The sequence below is a fragment of the Copadichromis virginalis genome, linkage group LG8, assembly GCF_057382275.1.
Source record: "Copadichromis virginalis isolate Kocher_CV1m ecotype Utaka linkage group LG8, C_Virginalis_male_GT1.1, whole genome shotgun sequence".
Classification (NCBI taxonomy): Eukaryota; Metazoa; Chordata; class Actinopteri; order Cichliformes; family Cichlidae; genus Copadichromis; species Copadichromis virginalis.
In genome coordinates this window covers 5,724,584-5,737,610 of record NC_140625.1, presented here as the reverse complement: position 1 = coordinate 5,737,610, position 13,027 = coordinate 5,724,584, and the positions used below count along the sequence as shown (strand labels likewise).

At 38.8% G+C, this 13,027-nt stretch overlaps 1 protein-coding gene across 4 annotated transcripts; it reads left to right on the top strand.

Annotated features, from left to right (window-relative positions):
* The first annotated feature begins 322 nt into the window (after window positions 1-322).
* map2k4b (mitogen-activated protein kinase kinase 4b) lies at window positions 323-10,804 on the top strand. 4 transcript variants are annotated; one of them, XM_085465476.1, is made up of 13 exons: window positions 323-566; window positions 2,703-2,738; window positions 4,285-4,317; window positions 5,417-5,519; window positions 6,290-6,464; window positions 7,293-7,412; window positions 7,527-7,646; window positions 7,742-7,793; window positions 7,886-8,013; window positions 8,794-8,871; window positions 8,963-9,111; window positions 9,208-9,253; window positions 9,433-10,804. In XM_085465476.1, exons 1-13 carry the CDS (start codon window positions 455-457, stop codon window positions 9,544-9,546), a joined length of 1,266 nt encoding a protein of 421 aa, XP_085321602.1. In that variant the 5' UTR covers window positions 323-454; the 3' UTR covers window positions 9,547-10,804. The 4 variants fall into 4 exon arrangements, with proteins under 4 accessions (XP_085321602.1, XP_085321604.1, XP_085321603.1 ...); XM_085465478.1 differs by lacking the exon at window positions 2,703-2,738; XM_085465477.1 differs by lacking the exon at window positions 4,285-4,317 and having other exon boundaries at window positions 324-566.
* The last annotated feature ends 2,223 nt before the right edge of the window (window positions 10,805-13,027 follow it).

The following is a 13,027-nucleotide window of genomic DNA, read 5'->3' as shown; positions in this document are numbered from 1 at the left end:
CATATTATGTGATCCTTGATTATCTTTGATGAGCTGACACATCTAACAGTGTAAATCCAACTATAAAAATCTGAGTAAAATATATTACAAATTAAAAAAGGAAGCTTCATTATTCAACACGAAATAAAAAATGTAATACATTAGATCGTCTTTTGTCCATCATATTGTGTTAAATCGCTTAGAATATAAAACAAAAGTATAGAATTGAGTCGATACAAACTAGCCAGAATGTAGAATATGTTATATACATTTGTTATTTATGCAGGTCAAACGTTCAACTGTGAAGTCGTGATTTGCTATTTCCGATTGTCCATAAAAGCAGCAACAGCAGAGACGTGGCCGTCGTTGCGGCTGTTGCGTTCAAGTGGCGCAGTGTCCCGTCTGGAGGCAGAGCGGGCGAAGTTTCACTCTCTGCATTGCAGCCTGAGCGCTGCTGCTGGAATTCAACACAACAATGGCGACTCCCAGTCCTAACAGCAACTCCACTAGCTCTAGCAACAACAGCAACATCGTAGGATCAACGTCGCACCAACTCCACCAGCAAACACAGAGCAGCAGCATGCAAGGTAGGCGAGAACTGGCTCCAGTTCACAGTTTCATATTTCTACTGGGGACATAAGAGTTTGTAGGAAAGGGTAGCCTTTAGCTTCCTAAAAGCAGAAACACTGTAGCCAAGAGAAACCCAATAAGTAAGTCTTTTCGGTCAGAACTTTCAAAATAAATTATGTTACGCGGCCCATGTCTGGAAACGTGATCAATTTAATGCATCTGTTGCAGATGCTCCGCTTATGTTAATGCAAAATGCACACTTTTGCTAAAACAAGCCAAAATAGTGGCCGAACCGCCTTTTCTTTGAGTAAGGTCAATCTGTGCACCTATTTGGTTAATCATAATTAAAATTAAAATGAGCAGCTAGTGACAAGCATCACACATGTAAGTTTTTACATGTTAAATCAGATTTAAAAAAATATTCACACCATGTAGTTGATTAGCCTAAACTAATCAAAGGCTTTACTGTAGGATCTGAGTAATTGTCTGTTGACAAGCAGCGCTTTTACTTTGACGTCTGACTTGTGAGACTTCCGCTAATTCTGTCTTTCTGCGCTTAGCTTCATCTCCATCTCCCTGAAACTGCACTGCTGCTAGGCTAGCAATGATGCACAAGCTTCAGTTTAATTGTTGTACCAACGGGCCTGTAATGGCATAGTCAAGTGTTTTCATTCCTGAAGTTTGAATCGTACATCTCGACTCTACCTTAAAAGTATTACGTTGTTTAAAAAAATGAGTTCTCCAACTATTTTAACTTTTTCGCCTTTGTTATTAGCAGAGGGCTGCTACAAGTAGCCTCAAGGCCTACACTGAAGTGTACTTCTGTCCCCGGTCAGGCCACTGTTTCAGTGCTTTGCTCCGAGTAGCAAAGAAATGATGGAGCTAATAAAGTTAAAGTTGGGGCTATCAATTCTATTAAGTGTCAACATTAAATTCTGTTGGCTTCAGGCCATACATAACGTTACTTGTCTTCCTTGTGTTGCTAACGGTCGGTGGTTTCATAACGTGTTGACACAAATCACCTCGATTTGTAAAATAAATTTAAAGTCTAAGCCTTTATATTTGTTAAGTGTACATCTCTATCTAGTTAATGCCTCTAAGCACACACTGTCATCTCTTATCGGACAGGCAGACCTCGTGACAAAACCTGTAGTCAGCTAAGATTTGTTTTAGTGAGGTCACACATTTTAATAATGTGCTGTGAGGAACAGAAACGTCTACTGAAACTTAATACATAAAATCAAATTTTCTTATTCTACATTAATCCACTGGGCATATAAAAGAGGATGATCGCAAGAGAGTCCTCAACGAATAGGAATAAAATCGCCAAAATAATTATTAACACTTGACAAAAATACTTAACTAAAAAAGGGAGACAACGTATTAGTTTAGTTTTTGCGAATGCAATATCGACATTATGTTAAAATTGAAGTAACAAACAGAACTTTTGTCCGTAGGGTTTTTCTTACAGGAAAAGCACCTTCTTTGACCTGAGGGTTTAGGCCTTGTCTTGCTTACTTCGGTTTACAAATTAGAATTAGATTTCAGAAGCAAAGATAAATCACCACAGAAACTTTTGAATGTGTGTAAGGAGCGGTTGAAGGTGACTGCTGTCAGGAGTAAAGTTGCTCCTGGTGCTGTGGTATATGGAAGACTAACACCCCCCATATAAGTGTAATTACAAGAGGAGGGGGGGAAAGTCAATTTTTGGGCTACAGCTCCATAGGATGCTATTTGTTCTGACTTGCTTGTCACCCCCTATGAAACCCTCAGTCCTCAGAGTAGGAGTTCTCCGCTATAGTTGAAATTCTGCAGATATACAGGGAGTCATGTAGTGACAGCTGATGGGTGTTTTGGGGGGTTAAATAGAATTCTTATTGTCATTCATAAACCTTGATTACACACACATGTAAAGTGCTTCACATACATTAAGCTGTGTTTTCTTCCAAGAGTTGTCATTTCATTGGAAAAAGCCAGCAGAGCAGGTTAGACAGACTTACATGTAATAATGGATGTGCTCATAGTATATCAGGAGGGCTTTACTCTGGATTTTATTGATTATTAAGCGCCTAATCTTAAGCCTCAACAGCCATATCTGACTTTGTAATTTCTTGCTCTGTGGCAGTATCAAATGTTTTATCTAAACCTTGCAGAAACCAACACCTGCTGGAGATGTCAAAATGAAACAGGTATTCAAACTTATTTTATAAGGTTTTAGTCTGATTTGGGGAGATTTCGTTTTTTGTTGAGTTGAAAAAAAAAATTATTATTATTATTATTTTTTTTTAATTTTTAGGGCCAATCTTGGCAAAGGAATTTATTGAAATGTCCCCATCGCTTCCCTCTGGTCTTTTTCTTTTGTTCGCATAAAGTTATTTTGTTTTCCATTTTTGTAATACCTGTAATTGTATCATCTTTTTTTCTGCATGTTTTCAACTGAGTTTCTATGTTAGAATGACCTGATGTAGACAGACCCCATTTGATGAGACACTGTTAAGTGTGGTTTCCATTGTATGAAAGGTATACCAGTTGAAGTGGCACATGCCAGTTTTTAGTGGCTGGCCACTGTGAAACTGTGGTGTTCTGCTAAGCCAACAAAAAGAGAATATCAGTCTTGTTCCACCGGCAAATACCAGTCATCACTAGTGTGTTCATAGTATTTTACTACTGTCTGTTTATAAAGCTAACAAACATCGTAGCTTTTAGTATTAATTTTATTTACCTCCACCCCACTCCCCATTGTGATTAAATTCAACAGTTGCATGTAATTAACTTTATTACCAAGAATTTGCAGCATGAAATATATTCTTGTAATACAAACTGTTTTTGTTTGGGTTTTTTTTTTTTTTTTGCTAAGACTGTTTTATCAGCTAGCTTTAACGTGTAGCCCTTTGTTTTATTTTTTTTCCCCACAAAAATGTAATTTTCTAAGATATTAGTTTATATACTTACTTTTAAGGTACAATGGCAAACAGTGACATTGAGTTCGTTTTAATAAGCTGTATTTTGACTTTGTAGTGCTAAGCATACGTTAGCAAAAAGGGCTAATGCCAAACAAAGTATAGGAAACAATATAGTTTATTTTAATTTTACTGTCACTTTTTAATACAATCCACTTATTCTTCTATAGTACTTCATACACTGATGATACAGTATTCAACTTTAATAATAATCTTGGCAATATGGGAAAATTGAACTATTTGCTTTTTTGCCATATGCTTTTAGTACTGCTAACAAGCTAGCAGCCAGCTAACTTAGCTTGGCACAACAATTGCTATCTATCTATTAGAGAGGTCACAGGAAGTAATTGCAAAAGCCTAAAACAGTTTTATATAGGCAGCAGTGACAAATACATGTAATTGATTATTGTTCTGGTGGTAGTATTTGCAAGTGGAACAGCAGAAAGTAGTGCCATATGCACAGTGCCACAAGACTGGCAGAACATTGGTTTTCAAAATTGAAAGTAAGATGGTACTGAAATGACTGTTAAAATTGAACTATTTTGCCAGTAATACAGCAAGTACTACATCGGTTATATATGGCAGTGCACTGAGCAAGACCCACCAATATGTGGCACATCTTTTGCCAGCTAAAGCACGTTCTCAGTATCCTGACCTGTTTTCCATTTTCAGCATTGAATCATGCTGGGACGGCACTTATCAAACGTGGCCCATTTAAACTCTTAACAACACATTTCAAGAAAATGTAGTAAAAATGTTTTTTTCTTTACTTCAGGGTTTCAGATAAGCCTGTCTGGAATACCCCAAAGTAAGCATTAGACTTGCACACAAAGCACACGACCTCTACTCTTTGTGGGGACACCTCAGTAGTGTAAAGGAGCATCCTTCCCTCTGTTATTGTAGCCATATTCAAGACTGGGCTCATTCTTGCCTCCTGTTACTGAGCTTCAGTCTTGATTCATGGTTTATACTATTATATACATGCACGTGCGTAATTGGATAACACAGGTGAGAGGATGCCACTGTATACTACTGAAACAGCCTGTGTGGTGCTCTGGTAGTGGGAGTCTGTCCACTGTTCACTGCTGTTAATTGTCACAAATATATTTATTGCCATGAAAGATTCATTTGCACTGGGGCTTAAAAGGCTAAGGGATCTGTTTGCATTCAGGAGCTGGTTGGACAGGGCATGGCAGAGACAACTTAACACTTGAACTCAGCACTTTCAACAATGCCTAAACTTAATTACCAACTCTATTTGGGTGATGCATTCATATACTCACATGCACCTAACAGTTAATTCAACCTATGTGTCCTCAGTCTGAACGAAGTGCTGTCTTGAGTGTTGGGTCGCTTTCACATGTCAGTGGGAACTGTTTAGTGTTGACATGCACATTTATAAAGATTATTGATGGAAACATTCTGAACACGGATTCCCAATGTTAGCACCCTGCTTAGTGCACAGCATACTAGCCTGATAGCTTGCACACATGCTGCATGCCATTTGTTCAGAAGGTTCTAGCTAAAAGGGCTTGTGCAGTACACCTATCTGAACACTGGGAACCCCTGTACATTTTTGCTTGTGTTCAAAACTTTTTGCTTTCTCGAAGCTTGAGAAGAGCTTGAGAACTCCAAAACTTCATGCCACAGATTTTTTTTCCCACCCTTCCCTCATAGTCATATTTTTCAAATGCAACTGCATAATGCATATGAATGTGTTTATACTTGGATCATATTAAGTTGCTGTGGCATATTGAGACTTATCTCAAGTGTAGAAAGACAATACTGAGGTAAGAAAGGCATTTTATCACACCATGTGTATCCTCTGTCTTCACCAGTTGGTTGAACCCACAGACTGGTGTGCATGTGGTGGCACTGTGCATCTGTTTCTCTCTTTGTCCTACCAGGTAAACGCAAAGCTCTGAAACTGAATTTTGCCAACCCTCCAGTGAAACCGGCTTCCAGGCTCCCACTCAATCCAACAGTTCCCTCTTTCCAGAACCCTCACATGTGAGTAAAGATAGTTGGGACATGATGTCACTGGAACTAGATAAGAGGTTGTATATAGAAATTGAACATAGCCTCTGGACCTGATAACAGTAGAGTGAATTTGTCAGGCCAGCAGGGGGCAGTGCCTGGTTGCAAAAAGTAGTCCTGTTGTGTAGACGTTTACAGAGAAACAACACTGCTCATTTGCTTCATAACCTCAGGAAGTACGTTTTGATTATTAAGTTTCTTTGTGAGCAATTTTCCAAAATCTCTTCAAGTTACTATGACAACAGAAATGCACTGACTACATTTGCTTCTGTGTAAAACATTTGTAGAGTTGGTTTTTATGCTAACCACCTTAGCTTGCTAGCAGTTTTTTTTTTTTTTTTTTTTTTTTTTTTAAGTTGACATGTTGCTACATTTCCTGGCAATTTGTTGAGTGCTGTGCAATGGCACAAAATCACTGACACGACTGTTTTTCAGCACATGTTCATATTTCTGGTTGCACAACATGCAGTCTAAGTTGGGGCATATCCTTAGAAATACTGCTTAATAGCACTAATGGTGGTCTAATCGTTATGCATCCTGCACCTTTAATATCATGAGGGGATTTTTTTAATGATAAAAATATTACAAATACTATGTTCATATTTTGCCATCTTGTCAAATCCCACATACCCGATCAGATTTTAAAGCCGGTTCATGGAAACTTTACAGTTCACATAGAATTAATTTCTGATTAAAATATAAGTGATTAAATCTAAATGCTGTCATCGTCCCACATTCAACAGAGAGCGCCTACGGACACACAGTATTGAGTCATCTGGGAAGCTGAAGATCTCCCCTGAGCAGCACTGTGACTTCACTGCAGAGGATCTGAGAGACCTTGGTGAGATCGGCCGTGGGGCGTATGGCTCCGTCAACAAGATGGTCCACAAACCCACAGGCCAGATCATGGCTGTCAAGGTAGCCCAATAATAGACTATTAGTGATCTGGAGAAGTTTGTGGAATCAACCAATTCCAGTCTCTGGCCAGTCTCTAGGTGCTTCTCTACTTTTTGTTAAGCTGATGCAGAGCTGCTGTATTGAGGTCATATATTGTAGTGTACTGCATGAAAATGTCACGTCACCAGAGGCCAGTCTTTACTGATCAACAGGCATCTGAACTCAGTTTTGCAAAGACGTCCCAACCAACTAATATTTTAGTCGATTGTACTAAAACGAGTCTGACAGTAAACGTCTCTCAAAGTGTGACTAACATTAGCTGTGCAAGCAGCAGCAGTCTGCCCACACACCTGGATGGCATGCAGTGTGCACTGCAGGTGGTTACATGTTAGCTTATTCTGACAGCCTTTTTAGAAGCATTCATTGTGTAGATGAAATACTGACAGACTCTGATTTTAGGAAAAATGCGTTGTTGAATTTTGAATAACATGATAACGAGCTCATTGGAATTAGTTTCGCCGATGCATTTTAGGGTCGAACAGTTTCATTTCTGACTGAAACAAAGGTTTACTGAACTAGCATCAGTGTTGTGGTCAAATGACCTCTCACTGTTAAGTGGATGTGGATGGCTTGAGTGGTTTATGTGCATTACTTTTATTGAACCCAGCATGCACACGGTGATAGCAGGTGAACTTGCAAGGTATAATAAATAACAAAAATGAAGGCTGTTCAATTCATGTCCATTGCTCTCTCAGAAATGAATTCTCTTGTTAATGCTGCTAAAGTTAGAAATGTGATTAAAAGTGTGAGGCTGAAACATGCATGTCTGTTTTCTGATGTGTCCCTCAGAGGATTCGCTCCACTGTGGATGAGAAGGAGCAGAAGCAGCTGCTGATGGACCTTGATGTAGTGATGAGGAGTAGTGACTGTCCCTACATTGTGCAGTTCTACGGCGCCCTCTTCAGGGAGGTCTGAAAAACACACCCACCTGTCTTTTTTTATGTTACCGAAACAAAATATACCTGATTCATTCAGTTGATTGCAAATTCTTGAAGGAGTCTAACCTTTATGTCTTTGTTTCAGGGGGACTGTTGGATTTGTATGGAACTTATGTCTACCTCATTAGACAAATTCTACAAATATGTATATTGTGCATTAGATGACGTCATTCCAGAGGAAATATTAGGCAAAATAACATTAGCAGTAAGCAACGATTTCATATTCATGTAATGTAATTTTCCTGTAATGGCATGCATAGCATCAAATAATTAACCAAAGATTTTTTTTCTCTTTAACAGACTGTTAAAGCACTGAACCACTTAAAAGAAAACTTGAAAATAATTCACAGAGGTAAGTTTTCTCATTTTATTCTGATCAGCTATTACTAATTAACTCTCGTCCCAGTTACATTATAGTTAGGTCGTCCTTTACTGTGTTTGCAGACATCAAACCTTCCAACATTCTTATGGACCGAAAGGGGAATATCAAACTGTGCGATTTTGGCATCAGCGGCCAGCTGGTGGACTCCATAGCCAAGACCAGAGATGCAGGCTGCAGGCCTTACATGGCAGTAAGTAATCAACTGCACTGATTAAGAAATATGCATCAGTTACATGTGAAGGAGTAAAACGGGTTGATGTTATTATCATATTTATTAAGAACCTTCATTTGAGTTGTTCATACCTTGCAGAGTGCACCCCAAGCAGCCAAAACATTTAAATCTTCTGCTTAATATTGCATGGGTTACCCTTGTGTTCAGTTCTGACCAATGGGGGCACAGACCTGTGCTGTCGAGCAACTGATCCTTTGGATTGTAATAAATCAGGCTTGCTGAAAAGAGGTTGGAGACCAGTTCAGTACCTATAGCCAGGGGTGTGCAATTAATTTTCCCAAGCGGCCACATGAGAAGTGGAACTGTTGTGGAGAGATCAAATTAATACTGAGCAGAATTGAGTTCAGCTTATTAACATCGCCCTCTGCAACAGTCCAGCTTCTCGTGTGACTCTTTGGGAAAATTAATTGTCTGCCCCTGGCTTAAGCTGTGTGTCAAGTCATTCCTCGGTAGTTTTCACTGCACAGAGGGTGTTGCAGTTGGGAGCGAGTCTATGAAGGATTTCTGACAGTGTTTAGGTCAGCAGTACACCTTAAAGTAATTCCATATATGCCATTTATATGGGCATCCTCAGTAGAACTTTGCATTTAATGACAAGTTCACTTCACGTGTCATTGGATTTAAAATTGTTGTGACTGACATGTATTTTGCATTTGTATGATAGAGTGAAATACTGTCGTATGGGGTCTAGTGAATTATCTGTGTATCACAGAATATTTCCATTTGTGCATTTTGCAGCCTGAAAGGATAGACCCCAGTGCTTCTAGACAAGGCTATGATGTGCGGTCTGATGTATGGAGTTTGGGAATCACCCTGGTAAGACTCAAGGGTTTTATTAAGTTAAGCTGTTGCGATAAGGATAAATCCACAGTGTTAGACAATCACAGTTCTTTCTGTTTGTTATCAGTATGAGCTGGCAACAGGAAGATTCCCCTACCCTAAGTGGAATAGTGTTTTCGATCAGCTGACGCAGGTGGTAAAAGGTGAGCCTCCCCAGCTCAGCAACTCAGAGGAGAGGCAGTTCTCCCCCAAGTTCACCAACTTTGTTAACCTATGGTAAGCACAATCACGTAAAAATTGATTGGGGAACATTTTTATGCCCACTACATTTGGCACATTGCCTCTGATTTGTTCTTTTTTTTGCCTGTCCAGCCTTACAAAGGATGAATCAAAAAGGCCAAAGTACAAGGAGCTTCTGGTGAGTTTCAATACTACTTAAAATTGAAATGTAAAAGTCATTTTTATTTGCTGCAGTAAATACAATTTTACCCCAACTCCTAGCTCTGTGATATTTGAGGATTTAGGCTAAACCAACTTTAAATTAGCTGCCTCATACAGGATGAATTGTCACTTCAGCTTTGTGTATCTCTCCTGTAGAAACACCCTTTCATTCTGATGTATGAGGAGCGTTTTGTGGACGTTGCCAGCTATGTGTGTCGCATTCTGGATCAGATCCCTGCCTCTCCTATCTCGCCCATGTATGTCGACTGACAGTTAGTCCAGGGAGGGTGGGGTGAGGGTTGGGGGAGGGGGGTCGTTAGCCAACAGTGGGTTGGACACCAAGTTTTGTGACGCGACGTTTGACATCTTAGCCCTAAGAGTTAGGTGGGATCACCAGTTTTTTTTCTCGTGTTCCAAAGAACAAAGGAAGTCTAAATTGCTCAGTGCAATGAGACAAATATCCTTAAGCAAACCTTTCAACCTCCCATCACCTGATTTTAAAATCCCATAATATTGTCATTTATCTTCAGTCAGAAAAACTTGAAGCGAGAACATTGTCTTAGTAAAATGCAATGTATCTGTGTATGTGAGGGGGAAAAAGGAATGGAGTGTGTATATAGATATAGATATATATCTCATATGTACTTGAATTTGTACACAAATACAGAATTTACCAAATAAAGTGGTGAGCAGTGACGCTCTTGATGTATGAACAAAAATAGCCACCCAGTGGATTGTACATTGTGGACTGTATGTTTGCATATGTGTGTTCACCTCTGAACTGTTGACATGTACAAATGTATGCAGATAGGTCTGCTGTCTCAACAGTCTTTTCATGCATTTGGTTGAGAGCACCTTTACTCACAGCAAATGGTTGAGTATGCAAGAGTGTTTCTGTGTGGAACACTCGTGGATTTGGTAGCGCAGCTTTCTTTTTCTTTTCTTTTTCACTTTCCCCCAATATGCAATCTGTGAGAAGCTGTCTTGATAGAAACATAAGACGACTGCCATTTCTCACAAACTGGCCTCAGTTCATCTCTTTTGTTATCATTGTGTTTGAGTTATAAAACTAAGCATCTCTTTTTGATTGAGAATTTCCTGTGTTAGTCTTGTTGAACAGAGCTGGTGGTAGAAACTCCTAATTAGAAGTAATATCAAATGGCAACACCTGGTTTAATGCAACTGGATTTTTGTCATTCAAAGAGGTAGCTACAGCTAAAGACAACTGATAGGTTAAAACAAAAAAACAACGCATGCTTCCAAATATCCTTTATAGGTTTTTGTTAATAAAAAAAGACAAAGGACAAGATGATGTAACAATAGCTAGCTAAGATGAGAAGCAGACTAGCAAAATATATGTTAAATAATTCTGTCCAAAAAAAAAAAAAAGGTTAAGATTGGTAAAGTAAGGTATACTAACTCAATAGAAATGTATATTTTTCTACTATATAGTTCTAGTCAAATGGATGAGGAAATAGAAAAGACTGTTACGCTATTATCATGCTAATAAATTCAAGTTTAACATCTAGCTAACCGTATTTTTTTTTTTTTTTATTTTATTTTATTTTTTTTAATAAATGCCTTCACCTGCATTTTAAATGCATCAGTTTGCATTAAGGCATACTGTCGTTCTTTCAGGACCACCCAGAAGTCTCCCAGGCTACACACTTTTTGTCCCACAAAAACATCCTCGTTTCCTTGCGAGTAGTGGAAGATGCCCTCTACCCTGGTGTAAAGTTAGTTTGGGACATTATGTCCACTGTAAATGTGTATGTACATAGAACACCTAACCTGCTGTTACTGGCAGGTTCTGCTCAACAGTTAAGGCTGATTCCTAAACACAGATCCAAGCACCAAGATAGGTGTCAGGTGCAAATTCTTTTAGTTTAGGAATGAGCCTTAATTCCACCTGTCATAGTGCTGTACAGTTAAACTTCTCATCCACACTGATCACAGATCCACCGTGCTGCCATATAGCAGCAGTAACTACAAGTTTAAAAGTCTAGGCATGGGAGTTCTGTCAAAAAATAAATAAAAACTGTAAATGCTGCTAAATCACAAACTATTGACTTCCATACCAACTACCGAACTGTCGGGAGAAGAGGAATCTCACTCAACACAGTTACACGTTTTCGTCCTTAAGTTCACCACGGACTCGGCATGCTTCTCCATGACTTAGTATGTCTTTCTGGCTTGCACTGATGATAGAATATTACCATGCATTAAACTCTGATGCATCTCCATAATCCAAAATGCCTCATCTGTCTTCCTTTGTCAGTTATAGTAATATTCTGGAGTTTTACATAATTGTGTGGCAGAAGGTCAATGGGAGGCCACAATTTTGAGACTATTGAGATGCACCCGTTGTCATTTCTCTTCAGAAAGCCACATTTACCAGGCGGGGCCTCTTATCCACAGAATGGCGAGACAAATATCACATTACTTGGCGATAGCTATTAACCAAACTGTATGGATGATGGTCCTTTAAGTGTGGGACACTGTAGGGACTTTTACATGCGTCTCCCAGAAACTACCACCATTGTTGGAGTGGGTTGGGGACGTTTCAGTGTGGCTTGTTTAAATGTTGAATACTTTTGGCCTGTTTGGGAGGGCAACACATTACAACCGCATAGGTGGCGACGTTGTAGAACCCACACGATTCTTTTGGTAAGCGACTTTCCATTTCTGTCTAACACGAAATGGTGCAGACCCCAGAGAAAGCCCACAGATGGAGCCGTTTAACTTCAAACTGTCTCTAGAGCTGTTGTAGTCTGTCATGTGTTTCCAGGAAGCTAACTTGACGCTGGTGAATCTCCAGGGTACATGTTGTATAAATTGCAAAATTACTAGAATGTTCATATTAGATTATAAGATATTATTAAGGGCAATGAATATTATATTGTATCTTCATTGATCGTTACAAATAAAGTTCCCACGGAAAAGATTGGAAACCTGTATTGTGTGTTTCTTGTAATTTAGACACGAAAAAAAACTGCCAAAATAATTTTGATAAGTGATAAGTTTATTGCTGTCTTTTTTTGTAGTATACAGGGACTTGGGCAAGTCAGTGGCCAAGCAACATGGAAGCTTCTGTCAGATTACTTTTCTCTTAATTAGGGAAAATTATTAAAAAATTTGTCAAAAATAATTAAAAGGACAGTAATTGTTCTGACAACAGAAGACAGGAAATAAAGTATTAGCTTTGACATATACTGAAGCTGGGTAATAGCTAACATGTAACCAGAGAAGCCACTCAAGTGCAACACTTCATTTTAACAAACAAAAAAACAAAACAAAAAACAACAATTTGGTCAACATGACATGAGAACCATGGTTACAGAGGACACGAATAATTGGACGAGGTTTATTAGCCAAGGAACTGAAGTCATAATTTTATATTACTGGAAATGACATACATCTTTCTAAGATCAAAACCATTTACATCTGTCTGTAAAATAGCTAGGTGGTAATGTTAGCATAAAGACTGGAATAAGGTAGAAACACTTTATGTAGCTAACGCCTACCAGCACTTCTGGTTCAAGTGTAAAAGCAAGCGGACTGCCGTTAAAAATTTGCTCAAGCATAGAACATGAATGAAGAGAAAATACATATTAGTAAAGTTTTCTGTCTCCTCGGGTGTTCTGAGTGGGGAAAAAAAAACATACAAACAAAATCTAGACTGCTAGTTCTGCTAGTATTAATTTTACTGCATGAAAAAAGTACTTTAGCATTTTGCTAATAAAACTTGTAT

Bases quoted from the DNA above. Each gene is read 5' to 3' on its own strand.
- map2k4b (XM_085465476.1), top strand. From the start codon at position 455: ATGGCGACTCCCAGTCCTAACAGCAACTCCACTAGCTCTAGCAACAAC. The intron at 5,520-6,289 runs GTGAGTAAAGAT...CACATTCAACAG, and splicing joins TCTTTCCAGAACCCTCACAT to AGAGCGCCTACGGACACACA. The intron at 7,794-7,885 runs GTAAGTTTTCTC...CTGTGTTTGCAG, and splicing joins CTTGAAAATAATTCACAGAG to ACATCAAACCTTCCAACATT.